Below are 21,736 nucleotides of genomic sequence, written 5' to 3'. Positions count from 1 at the left end.
TTAAAATTATAGAACAGAACTGTTATGGATTGAATTGTCTCCCCAAAGTTATATTAAAACCTGAACCCCTAAACCTGTAAATGGAGTCCTGTTGTGGTACTGTAGGATAAGCACTGGATCATAAGATTGGTTTAAACCACAAGGTCAACAGTTCAAACTCACCAGCTGCTCCTCGGAAACCCTATGCAGGGTCACTGTGAGTCGGAACCGACTCAATGGCCCTTAACGACAACAACAACAACCTACCACCTGTAAATATGATCCTGTTTGGAACTTAGTTTTTCTTTTATTATGTTAATGAGAACACACTGGAGAAGGGCAAGTCCTAAACCTAATCCCTTTCAAATGACCTCTTATGAAAGGGAAAATAGGGACATGTACAAAAACATACAAGGAAGACAGATGTCAGGTGAAAATATGAGGGGACTTCAAAAAGTTCCTGGAAAAGTTGATCTAAAAGATAATAAAAAATTTCACAAATTTTGTGAAACCTTCTTATGCATCTACAAGCAGTCAAGAAAAGAAACACCCAACACTACAGAAATGGAAAGAGATACGAATCTAGAGCCCAAATAGAGATAAAGAGCCTTCCCCTCCTGACTCACTGTATTTGAACCTCCTAACACCATTAACTCTAATGGAAGCAGCAGTCAAGAAATCAAATAATATATTGCAATAGGCAAATCTGCTGCACAGCATCTCTTTAAAGTGTTCAAAAGTAAAGATATTAGTTTGAAGACTGTAGAAGAATTGTTACATTTGAGTCATGGTATTGGATGAGAACATTAAAGATACCCTGGAGAGCCAGAAGTGCAAACAAATCTGTTGGAAGAAATACAGGCCATAATGCTCCTTAGAAAACAAGATATTCAGACTTTGCCTCTCATACTACAGACATATTATCAGGAAGGACCAGTCTCTGAAGAAGGACATCATGCTTGGTAAAGTGCAGGAGGGTCAGCGAAAACGAGGGGAAAACCCCAATGTGATGAATTGGCACAGCAGCGGCAGGAATGGGCTCAAGCGTCGCAGCAATTGTGAGGATGGAGTACGACCAAGTGGTGTTTTGTTCTGTTGTACATAGGGTTGCTATGATTGGAACTGACCTGACAACACCTAGCAACAACATAAAAACATCCAGAAGCTGTTAGAGTCTTAGTGTGGAGCGGTAGTATTAGCACTGGACTTGTAACCACAAGGTTGGTGGTTGAAACCTGTCATCTGCTCCTCTGAAACCCTATACAGGGTTATTATGAGTTGGAACCAACTCAGTGGCACTTAACAACATCTTCCACAAGAGGATGGGGAATGAGGGAAATATCGTTGGCTGAAAATAGAGAATATCAGAAAGTTGTTTACCTGTGTTTTATTGACTATACAAAGGCATTTAACTGTGTGGGTCACAACAAATTATGGTAAACATTACAAAGAATAGGAATTCTAGATGCCTTAATTGTGCTCTTGAGGAACCTATAAATAGACCAAGAGGCAGTTGTTAAAATAGAACAAGGGGACACTGTGATTTAAAATCTGGAAAGGTGTGCATCAGGGTTATATGTTTTTACCATACTGATTCACACTATGCTGAGTAATTCAAGAAGCTGGACTTTATAATGAAGACTATAATATCAGGATTGGAGGAGACTCATTAACAACCTATGATGTGATATGCAGATGACATAACATTACTTGCTGAACGTAAAGAAGACTTGAAGCATTTGCTAATGAAGATCAAAGACTACAGTTTTCAGTATGGATTACACCTCAACAAAAGAAAACAAAAATCTTCACAAGTGGACCATTATATAACATCATGATAAATGGCGAGACTATTGAAATTGATAAGGATTTCTCTTTGCTTGGATCCACAGTAGTTGCCCCTGGAAACAGCAATCAAGAAATCAAATGAAGCATTGCATTGGGCAAATCTGTTGCAAAAGACCTCTTTAAAGTTTTAAAAGACAAAGATATCAAATACCCAACCCAAGCCAGGATATTTTCTGTCACCTTGTATACATACAAAAGAAATAAGGAAGATCGCGGAGCTGATGTATTTGAATTATGGTCTTGGCAAACAATATGGACTACTAGAAGAAGGAACATAGCTGTCTTGAAGTACAACCAGAATGCTCCTTAGAACTGAAGATGGGGAGGCTTCATGTCACATACTTTGGTCATGTTATCAGGAGGGACCAGTCCCTGGAGAAAGGGTATCATGCTTGGTAAAATAGGGGTCAGTGAAAAAGAAGAAGACCCTTAGTGAGATGTATTGGCACAGTATCTGCAACAATTAACTGAAACATAGGAAGGACTTTGAAGATGATGGTATAGAACCAGGTAGTTGAAAAATTAGGTTTCCTTGATTTTTTTCTTTTGTAAATGCAATTATATGGTGAAGATCCATCTACATGACCCTTTATATATGTGTGTGTAAGTGTTTCTCAGGAGTAGAAACTAAAAGTGGATTATAGTAAGAGATGACATACAATGGGCTAAGAATGGTTTTTACATTTTAAAATTGGTTTATTGAATAATCCACCCTTTTTCCATTGACTTAAAAGATCAGCCTTAATATATAGTTGTTGCTGTTGTTAAGTGCCATAGAGTCGTTTTTCACTTATTCTCATCCTAGATAGGATTTCCCGGGAGCTGCTGGTGGGATTGAATTTTGCAGTTAACAGTCCAGTACTTCTACAGAACCAAACCAAGACCCCAGTATTTACGAGAGTAAATAAAAAATTATCCGCACTCTGGTTATATTAAAATGCCTGTCTGCATGAATGGTTGATGACAACATTGAGCATTCACATGAAATGATTCTGTCAAATAGACAAGTGACAGTGGATTATGTGGCAAATCATTTGTAAATCAGCCATGATTCTGCCTGTGAAATAATCCATGGCAGATAGGTTTTGAAACGTTTGTGCCGGATGGTACCAAAACTCCTCATGGAAGAACATAAACAGAAGCATTTGTATATCAGCAAACAAAATTTGGACTGATACTTGAAGGAAAGTAAAAATTTCTTTTAAAAAAACCTAATTGGTGACAAGACATGGATTCACCACCACGAGCCTGAGGGTTAATGACAGAGAATGGAATGAAAACATCTTCATTCGCCAATCAAGTAAACTTTCAAATGTCAACCATGAGCTGAAAACTTGAGATGCTTATAGTTTTCTGGGATTCTGAAGGGCCGATATTGGAATACTACCAGGAAAAAGACTCAACAATCTTTGTAATGAGTAGTGCTCATTACAGTGAGATGAGATGCTCACTGAAGAGCGGAAGCCTAAACTTCAGATTAAACACAGAGCACTGTTGTGATTTGCAGGACAAAGGATGTCATCACACCTCTGCTCACACTGTTGATACTCTGCAACACCTTTGTTTTGAGGTGTTAAAGCATCCTCCCTATAGTCCTGATCTTGCTCCTTCAGACTTTCACCTATTTGGTCTCCTGAAAGCAGCCCTTCAAGGATGAAGATTCACCTCTGATGAAGAAATGAAGACAGCGGTATATTTGTGGCTCACAGCTCAACCTAAAACATTTTTTGTTAAATAATAAAGGAATATGAAAGCTTGTTGACAGATATACAAACTGTATTAAAAAGCGAGGAGATTATGTCAAAAAATGATGTATTTGTCTTTTCTAAAAGTTGATAAAAATTCTGCAGCCAAAATGCAGATAATTTTTTTAACTCACCCTCATATAGGTATATTTTTGTTGTTGTATGTCGTTGAGTCATTTCTGACTCATAGCAACCCTGTATAAGGTTCCTAAGGAGTGGCTGGTGAAGTTTCCTGAAACTACCTTTGGTGTTTTAATGGAATTTAATGAATTAACATTGCATTATAACTTACTTTGGGTAGAATTAACATTCCTATGATGCTGAGTGTTCTTAGCCATGAATCGTTCTCACTTAAGTCTTTCATGTATTTAGAAAGTGTTTCATTAAAGCTTTCATACTTCTTTTGCGTTTACTGTTGTTGTATAGAATAGGTACTGATTTTGTTCTGAGTTGGTAATTTGCCTTTGACAACATTACATAAATATTTTGTTGGACCGAGTAACTTGTCAACTGTTTCTTTTGATTTTTCCAGGGTGATGATCATATATATCCTCCGCAAATAATGACAGTATTGCTTTTGCCAACAATCAGAATTCTTATGCATTTAATTATCTTTATTGTATTGACTGGATCCTTCAGTACAGTTTTGAATAATAGAGGAAAATGTCTCATGTTTCTTATAGCTAGTTGGAATTCTTTCTCTTCCTTATTAAAGAAATTTCCCTCTCTCCCTTGTCTGCCAGGGGCTTTTATTGTGAATGGATGTGTAATTTTATCTAAAGTTTTTTTGGAATCTTGTGGGTGATTATATGATAATTCTCCTTTAATTGTTATATTTAGTCACCCTTTACTTTTGGTATAAATATTACTCAATTAAGAGGACTCTTTTAATCATTCCTGTATTCTATTTGCTACTATTTAATTTAGATTTTTGAAAGCATGAGTTTGAGAGTCCCTGGGTAGTATAAATGGTTAAACACTTGGCTGCTGACTGAATGGTCGATAGTTCATATCCACACAAAGAGACCTTAGAAGAAAGACTCAGTAAGTTCCTTACATGCAGGATATTTATGGGCCTTGGGAGTTGCCCCATTCTTCAAGAACTTACCAGGCTTGTAGGTACATGAGAGAAAAAGGAGGAAGAACTGGTAAACAAATAAACAAACAAACAGAGTTCTGACTTAAAATGACCAAATTGATTATAGACTTTCTGAACCATGGAGACTGAATGAACCCTTGAAATTATTACCTTGAGATAATTTTTAAACCTTAAACCAAAAATCTCCCCTGAAGACTTTTTAAAAGCAAACAGTTTCACTTAAGGAACCCTGGTGGCGCTACAGAAAAAGTACTGGAGAAAGAGAAGCCTGTTTCTATAAAGATTTACAGTCATGCCAATCCAATACAGGGTCTCTGTGAGTTGGTACAGACTCGACAATGGCACCTAACAATAACAAGATTAGCTGAACTAGTAGAGAATGCCTACCCTTGAGCATTATGCCCTTTTAAGCACTATCTACATGGAGTAAAGTGACAACATTTTGAAAGATCAGTAGAAACCTTAGAGAACAGAGTTCTGATGCTAATGAGGGAGAAACAACTCAGAAAGACAGAGTGAGAATGTCTGCATGACTCGAAGAATATCATCTGTGTCACTAAATTGCACATGTGGCAATTGCTCAATTGGTGTATGTCCTGTAACATATATTGTCAACAACACGACAAACTAATAATTTAAAAACATGTCTACACTCCCTTGGGAAAAGGAGTTGGGGGAGGGAGCAGTGTCTTGGCGGGGTGGCCCAGAGATGGGCGAAGAGGAAGGGACCCTGGATGAAGACTTTGTAGTCGTGTCTCACTCTGTTGTGTTTCCCTCTGGCTGTCCTTCTCTTTCACAAGAACTATTGTGTTTTTTGTTGTTTTGGTCTCATCTCATCAGCCCAGGGGATGCCCACCCCTTGTTTGAGCTTTCTGGCCTCCACCAACCTCCTTCCTGGCCATTTTCTTGTTCAACCCCTCATACCCTCTGGTTGGCATTTTTATTAGGAGATGAAAATCTTAAGTGATTATATGGAAACATGGTGTCCAGCTGCTCAAACCCACTCAGTTTCCATTTTTAGCTTCTCCCCCACTTAAAAATAAACATCATCGGGTCCCACTTGCCAAGCCTTTGTCACAGTCTCCAGCAGCCATTCCTCCGGCCCATCTGCTCCCCCAGATGCTCTGCCTGCCCCCCTCCTCCCGTCTCAGTCCCACATGCAGCCCCTCCACAGATAACGCCAAGTGAGGGGTCCAGCAAGTTTAGCAGCCTCCAGCCCCCTATATGCCTCCCCACTTGCCTATGTCTGTGCCTCATTCCTGACCCAGATTCCACAGACACCCTCCACCCGCAGGACTGGGCTCCTTGGCCTTGTCAGTCCCATGTTTCCCAGAGACAGGATGTTGGCTGCCAAAGATGGAGGCGTTGCTGTGGAGATATGAATAAACACGCACAGCCATGAACATCTCACAGGCAAGAGATGCAAACTAGTTTAACGGAAGTATAGATCAGCACTAAGGTGACATTGCTTACCTTTGGTAGTCACTGTTTCAGAGGGACATTTGAAGTTACTGTTAAACTGGCATTCTTACATTCCCACACACCATCTTCTGTTTCTTTTATAGAGGATAGTGTATTGTGATCAAGGGTTTAAAGGGCTGCTCTAGGCTGGTGTTTCCGGGGGTTCTAAAGGCCTGACTATATTCTGGCCAGAGTCCTGGTGTGGCGCAATGGGTTAATGCTCCAGACTGCAAAGCCATTTGAACTGCAAGGTCAGTGACTGAAGCTCACCAGCCATTCCTTGGAATCCCTATACAGAGTCACTATGGGTCGGAACTAACTCGATGGCTCTTAACAAGTGTCCTGGCCAAAGGTGCAGTACTGCCTTTAGACCTGGCTAGTGGATCGTGTTGACATTTACATGGAAAGACACTGCCCCAACTCACTTTTCTGTCATATAAACTTGAGACCATGAGAGTGAAACAGTCACCTTTATGAGAACAAAGTGCTTCTTTCTGCTTTACTGCACATCCCGTGTTCTTATCTTTCCTCTGAGTTTCAGGGGCCGAGAGAGTGAGCACCAAACAATGTCACCTCACAGGGATGAGCATGAAATCTAGTGGCTGCGCATGGCCCAACTGCTGCTTTCAAGAGTGCAAAACCAAGTCTTTGTCAACTTCAATCTTTTCTCCATTTGTATGGATTTTTTTAAAAACTGGTGCAGTGGTGAGGATTTTTGTTTTCTTTCACATTGAGGTACAGCCCATACTGAAGACTGTGGTCTTTGATCTTCATCAGTAAGCATTGTGTAGATTTTGGGAACGGGAAAAATCTCTAGGCCTTGTATTTCCTCCCTTTTCCATGTCTTTGGATTAGGCTGGGGTGTTGGCCCCCGGTCTGAGGTTTCCTCTACTTTGAGTTGCTCTACACCTAGTTCTCATTCTGAATCGTCTTGACTGAAGGTCCCATGGATATGCTAATGGTGCGTACACATCCTAGACACAGAGCTGTGACCTCACTTTGGAGGTCCCACTAGAATGCTGAGAAATAAAGGCTTTATTTGCTTTATGAAGTCTCCAGGGAATATTCAAAAAGGAGGAGCGAGAGTGCAGGCTCGGATGGATGAGCACACTTCTTTATCATCATTGCTAGAAAACATCTGTCAGGCCCTGTGTATTTTAGGCACTGTGAGAAGCCACCATTCTATGTAGTGCTGTGAAGTCTCTGAGCTCATTTCAGTAGTGAAGTTGGCTTACGCTGAATCTCCTGCCTTCTCCCTTTATAGACTTCCTCCTGATGTTGTTAGGTACCAGGGAGCTGATCTAACTCATCATGACTCCATGTGACAGAATAGAACTGACCCATAGGGATTACTAGGCTGTGATCTTTATGGAAGCAAAGTGGCAGGTCTTTTTCCAGTGAAACTCCTGGGTGGGTTCAAACTGCCAGCCTTTTGGTTAACAGCCGAGAGCCTAACCATTGGGTCACCAGGGCTCCTTTTGCTTCTTATAGTGGATCAGATTTACACAGTGGTTGGTTGACTTCCCGAGGTAAAGCGAGGGCTCAGAAGATCACTCTGATCTTGACTTCACCACCTTGGTCTGTGCTAGATGTCATGGGAAGCAGTTTAAATGCATCTTCCACCAATAGCTTTACATACAGAAAACATTTACATGTCGGAGATGTTCCAAATGGGTGAGCTTGTTGTTGTTGTTAAGTGCCATCGAGTTGGTTGCAACTCCTAGCGACCCTGTATAGGATTTCTGAAGAGCGGCTGGTGAGTTTGAACTGCCTACCTTGCGGTTCAAATCGACCTTGAGGTTGAGTGCTTTAGCCCATGGTGCCACGCCAGGACTGCAGAATGGGTGAGGAGGGGGCATTAATCACATGTAGCTTTAGTACAGGTGAGAAGGAAGCCTGTTTTAGCAGGAGGAAGCAACAGCTTGCGGAGGGTTCAGGCTCCGAGGGGAGGTGACTTGGACCATGTCTCACTTTATCCCCTGAATGATGATCATTTTTCTCCTCAGGTCCGGTTTCTTTCCCCACGAGCCCGTCGCCGGTGTCATGCTGCCCTTGCATCTTGTTCCACCTCTATGCTGATCCTGTCCAACCTGGTGTTTCTTGGGGGAAACCAAGTTGGGAAAACCTACTGGAATAGAATCTTCATACAAGGTAGGTTGCCTGATGGTGCTCTTTCAAGTCAGTGTCTCAATGTCTTGTTTTCCAAGTCTGGCCTGGTTTCATGAATGAAATGGGGGTAGCCAGTGATCATTGTATTCGTGGTATGTGACCTATAGAAGTACCAGTTAGGAACAATGTCCTGTCGTTATCTTTCAGCTTATGTGCCATTTCTCTTGATGTATGCATATGTACCGTGTGTGATACTTTGTTGTTAAGTGCCATCTAGTCAGTTCTGACTCATAGTGACCTTTGTATAGGGTTTCCAAGGAGTGGTTGGGAGGTTTGAACCAGTGACCTTTTGGTTAATAGTCCAATGCTTATCCTACAGCACCACACCAGGACTACATTGCGAAACTTAGATAACTTCCAGTTGTCCTACACCCCACCACCCCAAATTCTGCATTACATTCTTCCAAATTACCTCTCTGGCTTTTCTACACACTCTTTTCTACTGCCTACGAATCCAAACTTTAAAAATACTCTAAATTCTAATCTTGTTCCATTTACGACTCTGAAAATCCTACTAGAAATATGTTACATCATGTTAACTGCGGACTCATGGCGACCCAGTGCACAATGGAACAAAACATTACCTGGACCTGCACCATCTCTGTGATGGCTTGTGATCCAATCGGGCTGGTTACCATTAGCTGAATTTTCAGAGGTAGAACTCTAGGATTTCTTTTCTAGTTCATCTTAGTTTGGAAACCTGCTGATAGATGGGTCGTCGTTGTGTATGAGATATATTTACATGAAATTTAACTTGGGTCTCGCACATTGAAGGTGAGATTTCTCCCACTGGACTGCCAGTGCCCCCACTAGAAGTTGTCGTAGAAGCCCCATTCTGCTCCCCTGCAGCTATGGACACGGCCCCTGTAGATGTTGTGGTCTGAACACAAGGGGCTAACACTGGTGGCCAACATGATGTTTAATGTATATTTAGTGGATCAGCTCAACACCATACCTATAGAAGGTAAAAATGTTAGTATGGTATGATTATTGTGAAAATTACATTAATAATTGATCATCTATTTATGGTCACCATTTTCTTTGGACTAGTACTAAGAGTTATGTCATACCCTTAAGAGAATTGGTAAAATTAGAACTACTAACATTATAGTGGTGGTGGTGGTTATGTGCTGGGGAGTCGATTCCGACTCATAGTGATCAGGGTTTCCGATGCTGCACATCTTCATGGGAGCAGAAAGCCTCATCTTTCTCCCGTGGAACAGCTGGTAGTTTCAAACTGCTGTCCGTTAGATTAGCAGCCTGATGTGTAACCACTATGCTACAAGGGCTCCTTACAAGTACATATTAAAAGAAAAGGGCCCTTGCTCTGTTTCCCTGGCCAGAGACTTGGTATTGTGCTTTGGGTTTGGGAAGATTTTCCAATGAGTATAACGTGACTTGGCATGGCTGGCCTGTCATAGCCACACTTGGGTTTCTGAGAAGCCAGTGATGATTTCACTGCAGCTCTTTTCACACTAGAAATAACACAGACAGAGCTGTGTAATCCTATCTCAGAATATCAGAGCAAGGATCTAAACTGTGACCGACTGGGTGAACCAGGCTCAAAGGAGATAACTTTGTTCTACTTTAATCTCATCACGAAGCAACCACTCTCTGATCATGCTGTCTGAGAATGTTTTAGCTGTTAGTTCCTGAAAAGACCACGTACTTTAAAAGTGAAACCTTTAATAAAGACAGGAGTTAATGGGGCGCCATGGATCTAAAGATAAAAAATTTCTTGGAGATGAATGACCGACTGCATCTTTTACGTCTCTTTCCCTCTGCACATTGCTGAGGACACTATGGCTCAGGAAGAAAGGCTGACTTGGGGTTTGCTTGTCATATAAGTAAGGAAGCTCTGTTCTTTGTCTCAGTAAGTCAAACGAGGCCCTGAAAATGCAGGGATGAATGGATACGGGAACCCAACATGTAGACAGTAATGTGGCAGTAAATTCAGTTAAGTGCTGTACCAGATGTATGAACAATGTTTTGTTTGATGTTACTGGTCGTTAACTTTGTCTTGGAAGCCAAGCTTCCCAGTGGAGGTGACATTTGAACGATGGTCTTGAGGAATGTGTAGCAATTTGCCAAGTGGTGAAGGCAGGTATATTGAGGTAATTAATTCTAGTCCTGGCATGACCCTATAGGATAAGTACTGGACTACTAACTGCAAGGTCAGCAGTGCTCAACCACCAGCTGTTCCGTAGAAACCTTGTACAGGATCACTATGAGTTGGAACCAACTCCACAGCACTGAACAACCACAACAACATGGTGGCCCAATGTTGGGATGTTAGCCACAAGTTCAGTGGACTCAGCCTCATCGGATGCTCAGTGGCATGGGGGTGGCAGGCAGAAAGGACCCCTTAGGGAATGTGGGTACACTGGGGATGAGAGCTTTTGTCATTTTTGTCTAGTGGCAGGGCGTGTTCATTCTGAAAACTCTATCAACTTTCACCAAGAGCAGGTACATGCTTTGTGAGAGAAGGACTGCCTCACCTCCCAAGAATTGTGCCGTGGGTGCTTTACTCGGGCTTTGAAGTTATCACATAGCCTTCAAGTTGAGTCTGATTTCTGGCAGCCCCATGTGTGTCAGAATAGAACTGTACTACATAGGGTTTGCAGTAGATGATTTTTCAGAAGTAGATCACCAAACCTTTCTTCTAAGTGCCTTTGGGTGAACTTTAACCTCCTACTTTATGGTTAGCAGCCAAGCACTTTAACTGTTAGATCATTCAGGGGCCCCAGGAGCTTGGTGATAGTTGGTGGCTACGTGCCACCAAGTTGGTTCCGACGCATAACGACTCTGTTTAGGGTTCCCAAGGCTATCAATCTATATAAGAGCAGAAAGCCTCATCGTTCTCCAGTGGAGTGACTGGTTGATTCAAACTTGGTAGAGACATGGAATCCACCAAACTTTCTTTCCCCTGCCTAGCTTTTCATTTTACACACACCCACACACACGATGCACCTTCCCTTATTCTTGTTTTCTGCTCCAGTTTGGCAAACCCCACTTCAACACTTAGCTCCTGGAGTGTTCCAGGGCCATGGAAGAAGAATTTGATTATTTTCCCTCCAGACAACAACGAGAGAAAGGCTAATGATTTTCTTATGCAGTTCCGAACCTCACAACCCCCATATTTGCTTGCTGTTTTTAGCTGAGAGAGGACAAAGTTTGTTTCTCCCTGGTTACTTGTCTAGGCAGTTGATTTGTCTCCTGATTCAAATAGCTCTAGACAGGCATTTTATTTAACCAGAACTGGGGTGTTGCACTGGAATTTCTGGAGGGTTTTGCTTAAATCGAAACTCATTTCACTCACATCTAAAATTCTTGAGGCTAAAATTTCATTTTTGCGGTGAGAAGACAGAAGGCAAATGTTAACGTCTCAGAAGCCATCCTTTACAATTACTGTTTCACCATAGTCACTTTCCTTTTTAAATGGCATTTTCATTGCTCTTGTAAATGCTTCTGCCTTACTGAATCCTCTGCAAATTCTAGAAGAGTTTGAGGGAAGGGTTTCCCACCCATTATACTATTGGTAAGGTTCCTATATGGCACTTAACAATAACAGCAACAACATATCTGACTCAGGAATATGGTGTAGGGTTTCCAAGGAGTGGCTGGATATATATATAGTGGATTCCCAGTGTGGCTCTGTAGGATAAGCACTAGATTGCTAGCCACAGATCAGTGGTTCAAACCCACCAGCTGCTCCTTGGCAAGGTTACTGCAAGTTGGACCCAAGTTGACAGCACATAACAGCAACAACATATATGTATGTATATACAGTATATATATATTCTGTAGGTATAGATTCAGTGATTTATCCATACCTACACAAAGACCCACCACCCATCTGTCAGTTAGTTTTACTGTGGTGGGTCTTTGATATGATACTAGTAGCCATGCCACTGATATTTCAAATACTAGCAGGCTCACCTGTGGTGGACAGGTTTTAGCATAGCTTCCAAACTAAGAGTAGGAAGAAAGGCCTGGCTGTGTATTCTGGAAATCAACCCAAGGATCACAAAAGAAAATGGTCCAACATAGTGCTGGAAGAAGAGGCTCCTATGCTGGATGGCACTCAACAGTGAATTCACATAAGCCCATGATCGTGAAGATGGCAAAGGGCCAAGCACCTTTTGTTCTGCTCAGCATGGGGTTGCCATGAGTCTCAGCTGATTTGACAGCAACTAACCAGAGAAAAAGAGGAAGACCCCTAGCGAGATGGATTGGCAAAGTGGCAGCATCAGTGGCCTCAGGGATTGGCCCAGGATCACGCAGTGTTCTGTTTTGCTGTGCATAAGGTCACTGGAAGTCCATACCGACTCAATGGCACCTAACAACAACAACAGCAACAACCCTATACCAGTAGCTATGAGTTGGAACTGACTCAGTGACACTTAACAACAACCACAACCACAACAAAATTAATGTTAATGGTCATTCTTAGAGTCTGAGTTTTAAGACTTTGAAAAGCTGTGGTTTCTTTATTGTGGGTCATGGAGTCAATTCTGATTCATAGCAACAGTATAGGGCAGAGAGAACTGCCGCATGGGTTTCCCAGGCTGTAATTTTTTATAGAAGCAGACTGCCAAATCTTTATCCTGCACACAGTGGCTTATGGTTTTGAACTGCTGACTTTTGGGGTAGCCCAGTGCTTATATCACTGTGCTACCAAGGACTACCAGGGCTCCTTAAAGTTAGTTTACTGAGAGAATGTCTAATATATGTAGAAGGTAGTTTGAACCAGAGTGTGTTTAATGATCACTTTCTCTGATGTCCTATAAAACTTTTCCCTGCTAACTAGGAGTTTCTGTATTTTCATTCTGAAAAGAGTTTCATGGAATATGAAAGCATTCTAAACTATGCTGTTTTTGCTGTTAGGGCCTGTTGAGTCGATTTTTATTCCTAGTAAGTTCATATGACAGAGTAGAATCATCCCGTAGGGTTTCCTAGGCTGTAATCTTTATGGAGTAGATCACCAGGTCTGCCTCCCTGAATTGCTAGGTGAGTTTGAACCACCAAGCTTTTGATCAGCAGTCAGTCACTTAACCCTTGAGCTAGGAGGGATCCTTAACAAGACTTAGACACAGTTAATCAAATACAAGTGAGATAATTTTGCATTTTTATGGATTTATATTTATTAACATGCAATATTTGAAATCTCTTCCTTTGAGCTCACCACTGATCTCTCATTGGCCCCTAATCCATCTGGCCCCTATTGCATATATAGGAGGAGATATTCATACATATTAAAATTAGAATATTTTACCCTTTATTCTGGAAGCAAGGTGGCTGCAAAAGATAAGCACTGGACTGCAAACCACACAGTTTACAATATGAGCCCGTCAGCCTCTCCTTGGGAGAAAGATGAGGCTTTCTGTTCCCTCGAAGATTCAAAGCCTTGGAAACCCTATGGAGGGTCTCTATGAATCGGAACTGACTCAACAGCACTTAATAAAAACAACAACCCTTTATTCTATAACTAATGTATGTATGAGTCCTGGTGTGGCGCTGTGGGTTAATGTGCCAGACTGTAAAGCCGTTTGAACTGCAAAGTCGGCGGTTCAAGCTCACCAGCTGCTCCTTGGAAACCCTATATAGGGTCGTTATGGGTTGGAATCGACTTGACAGCACTTAACAACAACAACAACAGCCTATATATATGTCTGTGTATGTGTTTATGAATATTGTGTGTGTGTGTGTGTTCTAGTGGGGTGCGGTAGGATAAGCATTAGAATACTAACCACAAGGTCGGCAGTTCATATCTAGCAGTCACTTCTTCGAAGCCCTATACAGGATTGCTATGAGTTGGAACTGACTTGACAGCATTGACAGTTAACAATGACATATATGTGTGTGTATGTATGTATATGTGTACACATGAGGTGTATACATATATAATAAGATATCTATAGCAGCTTTTCCAAGTCTGCACTCCAAGGCCCAAACCAGGAAATTAAGTGGGCTCAAAATGCATGTGTGGTTTCTGAGATATACATGTGCCCTGGGATTTATATTGTTAATTTATTTTACTGCTCATCATGGTTCCTATTTTAGTGTTGACCAATGGGTGCAGAAGTAGTTCAGTGCTACCTATATACAGTGTTTGCCAGCTGGATATAAAATGGAAAGACCCTGGCCTTTGCCATCTGCTTACAACAAGGATAAAGTCTGAACTGTGAACAGTATTCTAATTTCTATCACATGTAGCAGTAGCCAGAAACCCCTTTTTTCCAGACTATCTCCTCAAACCACGACAGAACACTCTTTCTGAAAAAGCTGCTAGGGAAGATTTAATAGAGGATTCAGTCACCTTTTTGTAGCAGAAGGAAAAATCTAGCAAGAGGCATTGCATCAGGTGTGACAGCTTTGGGAGGAAGTTCTTTTCTGTAACAGGGCCCATAGTTGTGTTTGCTCTTCTTTACAAATGCCCTGGTAGGCATTGGCCACTTGATTGATGTTACCAAGTGTATCCTTTTCCTATGGCTGCCGAAACAAATTGCTACCAGCCTGATGAGTTGAGCAGCAAACAATGATTATCTTACAGTTCAGGAAACCAGGAATCTAAACTCTCATGGGGCTCAAGTCAAGGTGTGGGCACGGCCAGTTCTTTCTGGAGCTGTAGGGAAGAATCTCCGTCCTTAGCTCTTTCAACTTCCAGATCCATCTACATCCTTCAGCTCATGACCCTCTTCTTCCATCTCAAAACCCAGCGGTGTAGCATCTTCAGGTGTCTTTCTCTCTGCCTCCTGCTCATGTTTTCACTTGGCCTCTACTTCTGTGTCCCTCTTATAAGGACTCTTGTGATGACATTGGATTTCAGTGGATAAATCTATCCATCTCGAGATCCTTATCTTGGTCACGTCTGCAAAGTCTCTTTTGCTATTGAAGGTGCCATTCATAGGTTCTCGTGATTAGATGTCTCTGAACATCTTTGAGGACATTAGTATTAAGCCAAACATACCATGGATAAACAACAATTACTGTTATACAGAACACCCCTTCTGTGTCAGCATTGCAATAGATTCTTTCAAAGGCGATTTGATTATAAAATAGCAATTTGGATATGTACTCACCTTATTAAAATGGGAACTCACCTGTGAAAAGTAATACCCTTTGAATTTCACAAAAGTAAGTATATGAGATTTGTTACCTTGAGGGGACTTAGAAAGTGACCCAAGAGACAAGTGCAGTTTTGCCTGCCCTGCATTTGTTCCTCATACTTTGGTAACAGTACCCTGATTTTCCTTTTTGAACAAACCTTTCCCACTCCACTCTCAATCTGAGCAGTTCTGCTGGGACACAAGCCACTTCTAACATCCAGAGTCTGACATGTGTCTCAGGGTGCATCAGTCACTATAGTCCATTCCTCTGTGTGGTGGGATTCCACAACTTGCTCTCAATGTTGGGAAGAAGAACGTATCTTTTTTGGAGGGAGGGTGTTGCTGAGGTGGCAGAATGTTGGGCTGGAGCTGCTGACAGCCACAGCTAATGAAGAACCAAGGAAAAAGTAAAACCAACTCCAAGGAAAGCAGAGCTACAAGTTAGAAGCTGAAGTCATAACCCTGGTAGTGTAGTGATTACAATCTGGGCTGCTAAACAAAAGCTCAGCAGTTCAAATCTACCAGCCACACTACAGGACATAGATGAGACTTTCTGCTCCTGTAAAGATTTACAGTTTTGAAAGGTAGACGTTCTGTAGCAAGGAAGGGAGTGATTAACTTTGCAGTCTAGGTGCAAAGGTCCCTGGGACCATCAAGGGAGAAGAGCAGAGAGTGGGACCCTATCCAGAGAAGCAGTGATGCCAGAGATGGAGGTGAGGAGATAGAGAAGCTTTTAATCCATTTTGGAAGACAGTTATCCAAGTATCTGCGTTTCTGCTCATTTTGTGAACAGAGGCACTCTCTGCCTTTATCCCAGACTCCTTTTATTTTGCTTAAACTTTTTATTGGATTTTGAGTGAAGGCTTACAGAGCAGATCATCAGTTTTACATTCAACAAATCATATACTTTGCTTCATTACAGTGATTGCAATCGCCTCCATGTACCAGCAGTTAACAGTATTTAAGCGTCCCACTAACTTTGTCTTTCCTCCTGCTTGTTGTATGTTGCCTGCCCTGTCACATATGTTGACATGTGTCTACCCTCTAGCCTGTGAATAATTTTCTGTCCCTCCCCCCACCCAAAACCATTATAGATTCTTCTTTTTTTTTCCCACTTTCAACCAATAGGTTTTGTTTGATTTCATTGATTCCACTCCCTTCCCTGCAACAACAGTTACCCTGCTTCCACCATGTGGCTTCCCTGTTGCATCTTATTTTTCACAAATGAATATTTGTGAAAATTTTTCACAAAAATATTTGCTGTACACATACAAAACAAAAAAATGTATATATATTCATTTAAATTTTCAAGGGCACATTTTGCAAGGCAGCCTCCTGCCTACAGGTACACAGCCTTTCTCAGTCCATGGGCCTAGAGTCTAGAGTCCTCAGCTGTTCTATCTCATTATGCTATAGCCTTTGCCACCATCTCTGCTGTCGTTGCTTTTCTAGGTCTAAATTAATCCTGCAAATAATTACTCACAATTGAATCATAAAAGCCTATCACTATCACCCCCATCCCCTTTCACCAGATCCATCTGGAAAAGAGGAAAACTCTTCGGCGGGAATTCTACCTTACTCCCCTCATTTTGAAACTAAGCATACTCGTGAAAGCTTGTAAGCCAGCCACTTCATGCCTCTATAGCCCCCCATTTTTTATAGCCAATGTCTAAGTTGCCCATCCCTATCACCCCAGTACACTGAGGAAACAAGCTTAATACTTGATATATAGAATCCTTCCATTTCAGGTGGAATTTTGAACAACTACATCCATAAGCAAAAGCTCAGTCATTCAATTTGTAGCAATTTATGCTTGATCACAGTATCAAATTTCTGTATTTCATCTGGTTGGTTTCTGCTAGCCATCCAAGCTAGGTCAAATGGGTTTTACTTGCAAGTTTGGTAGTTCTCAAACACCTCCACACACTTCGGACCAGCTGGCCACTTCACGCTTAACTCTAGCCCCCAGTGGCTAGGTCAGTGTCCATGGGCTCGGGAGTTCACATATCTCCCTTCCTCTTCTCTCTCTTATCTCAAGGCCAACAGGTGTCCATGGAACATGGCCAAACTTTGCCCATGTCTCCTTGCTGCATTTCTCCCCTTCCACTCAGAAGTAGACCAAAGCTATCAAAGCTATCACCAGAGAGCATACTAGAGTGCTTTGGGGTTCCCTTTGAGTTTTAGTCTCAGAAGGAGGTTTTCCCTGATGGGCTGGTTTTTCTTGCCTTGATGACTCCAGCTTGCTTGATATTCTAACAGCCAACCAATCTGCTTCTTTTTTTTCTGCTAGTCTTTCTTTCAAAAAGTATTTTCTATTCTTCTAGCTGTTTCAGGTTGGTCTGCATGTCTTTTCAAGTGGGAATGTACCACCTCAGAAGTTTCTGAATGGGGCTCAAGTTTCCACCTAAAGCCCCATACTCCACAAAGATTTAACAAGAAGCCTATGTCCTTGGGCAAATTCTAATTCCCTTTTTAGCTAATCCAATCAATATAGGCTGAAGATAAGATTACAAGCTTTCTGTAATCATAGTTCCCAATATTAATTTCTATCACACTTAAATGTCTTTTTATTTTGTTTTGTTTTTAACAATAGTAGGCAAGGGAAACCAATATCCACAAGACTGTTAAGCCCCTAAACATTTCCCCTATCCATTACCCATTCATACTATATCTCAGTCCCTGTATCACACAGCCCTGTTGTTCCAAGGTTGTGTATACAACACTGTCTACTTCTATCCCATTTAGTCCTTGCATACCTCCCTATGTCTTCCCCATCTTCATTATTTATCTGCCACCTTCCCCCTTTTTGTATATTGCCTTCCCCATCCTTGTATATTGTCCTTCCCACCACCTGAACTATCACATATCTATCCCCTAACATGTGAATTATTGTTCCCTCCCTCCTACTCCTGATAACCATTTTTGTTTTTTTTTTTTTGTTTTTTTAGTATGCAGGTCTTTTCTTAAGCTTTTATGATAATTATCTCATGCAATATTTGTCCTTTTGTGATTGACTTATTTCACTAAGCATAATGTCCTCAAGATTCATTCTTGTACTGAGGTGTTTTTCTGCTTCATCATTATTCTCCAAGATAGCATAGTATTCCATTGTGTGCATGTATCAAAGTGTGTTTATCATTCTTCCATTGATGGACAGTTAGGCTGTCGCCATCTTTTTGCTATTGTGAATAGCACTGTGATGCACATTGGGTGTATGTATGTATCTACTTATGTATCTACTTGTGGATATATACCAAGTAGAGGAATTACTGGATCTATGGTCGTTCTAGTTCTTACTAGTATGAGAAAGTCCCATACTGGTATTCAGAGTGGTTGAACTATTTTACAGTCCCACCAGCAATGTAGGAGGGTCCCAGTCTCTCCACATCTCCACAGGTATTTGTTGTTTTCTGTTTTGTTTTTGTTTTTGTTTTTAACTTCATTGTTAATGTTGGTTTGATGATATCTCGTTGTTGTTTGAATTTGCATCCTTGGAAACTGTATACAGGGTTGCTATGAGTCAGAACTGATTGACGGCATTTAATGACAAATCACTGTTCTCTATTGCCAAAATGTTTCTATCACCTCAAATAGAAACTCAGTACCTAGTAAGCAATAGTTTCTTATATTCTCCTTTCCCCAACCTACTTTCTTTCTATAAGCCTTTGTCTGTTCTAGATGTTTCATATAAGAGGGATTATACAATAGTTCTTCTTTTCTGATGGACTTATTCTGCTCATCATAACGTTTTCAAGAATCATCCATGTTGTGACTTGTGTCAAAATTTCATTTCTCTTATGGTTAAATAATATTCCATTATGTGTAGAAAGCAGAGCCCTGGTGTGGCACTGTAGGATAAACTCTGGAGGAATAACCACATCGGTGGTTTAGCCCCATCATCTGCTCCTTGGAAATCCTGTACAAGGTTGCTATGAGTTGAAAACAACTTGATTGGAACTTAGCAACAACAACATGTGTCTGTAGTATATGTTGTTTATCTATCTTTTCACTTGTTTTTACCTTATGGCTAATGTGAATAGTGCTGTAGCACACACTGGTATACAAGTATCTGTTTGAACCCCTGCTTTCGCTTCTCTGGGGTCTGTACTTAGGAGGAGACTTGCTCAGTCTTAGGATAATCTGTTGGACTTTCTGAGGAATCATCAAACTTTGTTTTCCAATAAGCTGATTGTAAAGCAAAACCAAAGTTCCAGCCACCAGTTGCCTTAATATTTGTCTTTTCTTTGTATGTCCTTCTCTCATCCCTGATGTTGATTATTCAGGAACAGCAGATAGAAATGATCAGTTGGGAAGTATATGAGAGTGTGTGTCTAGCTGGCAGATTGTGACTTTCTGGAAGGGCAGGCAGAGCTGGTACTCCACTTGGGAAATTCTCAGCATCCAGCCGACCCTCAGCCTAAGCCTTTGTCTCCTGGGTACCGGCTGGAACCGTGTGCCCACAGCTCCTCTCTACTTCCCTCTCTTCTCCTCTGGGTATTACAAAGCGCCAGCTGCTGCCCACTCTTGCCCAGAGAAGGAGCAGCTGCTAATTTTAGTTCCATTTAAGAATCCAAGCAGCATGTCTCAGGACTTTCTGTTATTGTTGCTGTCAATTTTTCTGGCTGCATTTTCATGTGTTCTTGAAAAAAAAAAAAAAAAAATCTGGAAGACTCACCTGTTATCGATAAAGTAGAAAATCTGGTAGGTTTTTGAAAAGGGGCCATGGTGCATGTGACTTTGGGGAGGAGGGATAGAACAGAACAATTGTGGGCTGAGACAGACCATAAATATTGTGCCCAGAGAGGAGCTCTTTTTCATTGACCCTCCACTTTACGGATCATGATGTCGTTCTCCAGGGACTGGTCCCTCCTGATAATATTCCTGAAGACAAAGTCTCGCAATGCTGACTTCTAAGGAACATTCTGGTTCTCCTTCTTCCAGCACAGATTTGTTTTGTCCTTTTGGCTGTCCATGGTCTTCCAACACCATAGCTCAAATGCATCAATTCTTCTACAGTCTTAGTTATTCATTGTCTAACTTTGACATGTATGTGAGGTTATTGAAAATAATCATGGCTTGGGTCAGGTGCACCTTAGTTCTCAAACTGACAACTTAGCTGTTGAGCACTTTAAAGAGGTCTTGTGTAGCAGCTTTAGGAAAAGGTCTCTGGCCCACTAGGGACAGGACAACCCACCCACCTTAGGATAGAGGAGCAATTCTCTTCTCTCATTTGTTTAATGTTGGGAGGTGGGACCACACACATGGTTCCAAGTTGAGTCTCCTAGTTCAGAAGGTCTTTGAACAAATTTATTGAGTTAAGGACCATTTTGAGGATGGTCAATCACAGAAAATTTGGAAGATGCCAGACAAGATGATGGGCATCTTTCCCTGTTCATTGCTAGCTTTCAAATGAAAAACAACCAGACCACAGCAAACATCTCCTAGCTACGCAGGCTTATCTTGGAGCTAGACGTTTTGTAGGTAGGGTTTTTTGTTTTGTTTTGTTTCTAACTAAGCTAAAATAACAAAGATTCATTTAAGAAATGATGAGTGTAAAACCAATGTTCTCCCATATAAACTATCATTCAATTCACAATGGAAGGTAAAAAAAAAAGATTCATTTAAACATAACAAAATTGTTCCTGATTCTGTTTGTGTCCACAGTTGCTTCTTGAGTATTTTGCTCATTCCTGTGGCTGCCCCAAGATTGCTGGAGGGTTGTATTATACCTTTCACACTGTTGTAAAAAAAAGCTTATCATCGGTAAGGATTCTAACAAGAGGTACCAAAATATATAGTAAAGAAATAGTCAAGTGGGGAGAAACCCAGCTAATCTGAATCAGCTAAAACAGCAACAGTGGTCAAATCACGTGGTCATAAAGCCTTTTTTATAGATAAAATGGCTTGAGGAAGAGGGCCTCCCTATATTCCTGCTGATCATTATATGAAATACAATGGAAATCAGCAATATGATTTTAATAATTGAAACAGAAGGGAAAAATGCATGAGATTTGGTCATTTATTTTATAATCCATAGCGATTAATTTTTGAATTTTGGATAAAGAAAGACCACTACAGCTTTTACCTTTCTTGCTTACCTTTTCCTTTATCATTTGTTGGAATAAACAAGTGTCAGGAAAATACCAAAATAGAGAGGGTCTTTGTAGAGGTAAGAAATTTGCTCAATAAACACCTTAAATGAATACTCTTTCCAAAGCCACATTCACTCTAGAAGGGGCGTGTTTTACAAATAGATCAAGATGGATAAATGAGATCACTGATACATAAATGAGATAGCCAATAGATAAATGAGATCACTGATACAT

The 21,736-nt window shown here is 41.1% G+C and overlaps 1 protein-coding gene across 1 annotated transcript in view; it reads left to right on the top strand.

The window, feature by feature from the left end:
• The window catches only part of HHAT (hedgehog acyltransferase), a 501,005-nt gene that overhangs the window by 411,856 nt on the left and 67,413 nt on the right, over positions 1-21,736 (top strand). Inside the window, exon 10 of the mRNA XM_006834198.1 lies at positions 8,139-8,283. Within this exon, the coding sequence (XP_006834261.1) occupies positions 8,139-8,283 (145 nt within the window). The remainder of the gene's footprint in view (positions 1-8,138; positions 8,284-21,736) is intronic.

This window comes from Chrysochloris asiatica, unplaced genomic scaffold (assembly GCF_000296735.1).
Source record: "Chrysochloris asiatica unplaced genomic scaffold, ChrAsi1.0 scaffold00009, whole genome shotgun sequence".
Lineage (NCBI taxonomy): Eukaryota > Metazoa > Chordata > Mammalia > Afrosoricida > Chrysochloridae > Chrysochloris > Chrysochloris asiatica.
This window is presented reverse-complemented; position numbering and strand designations above follow the sequence as displayed.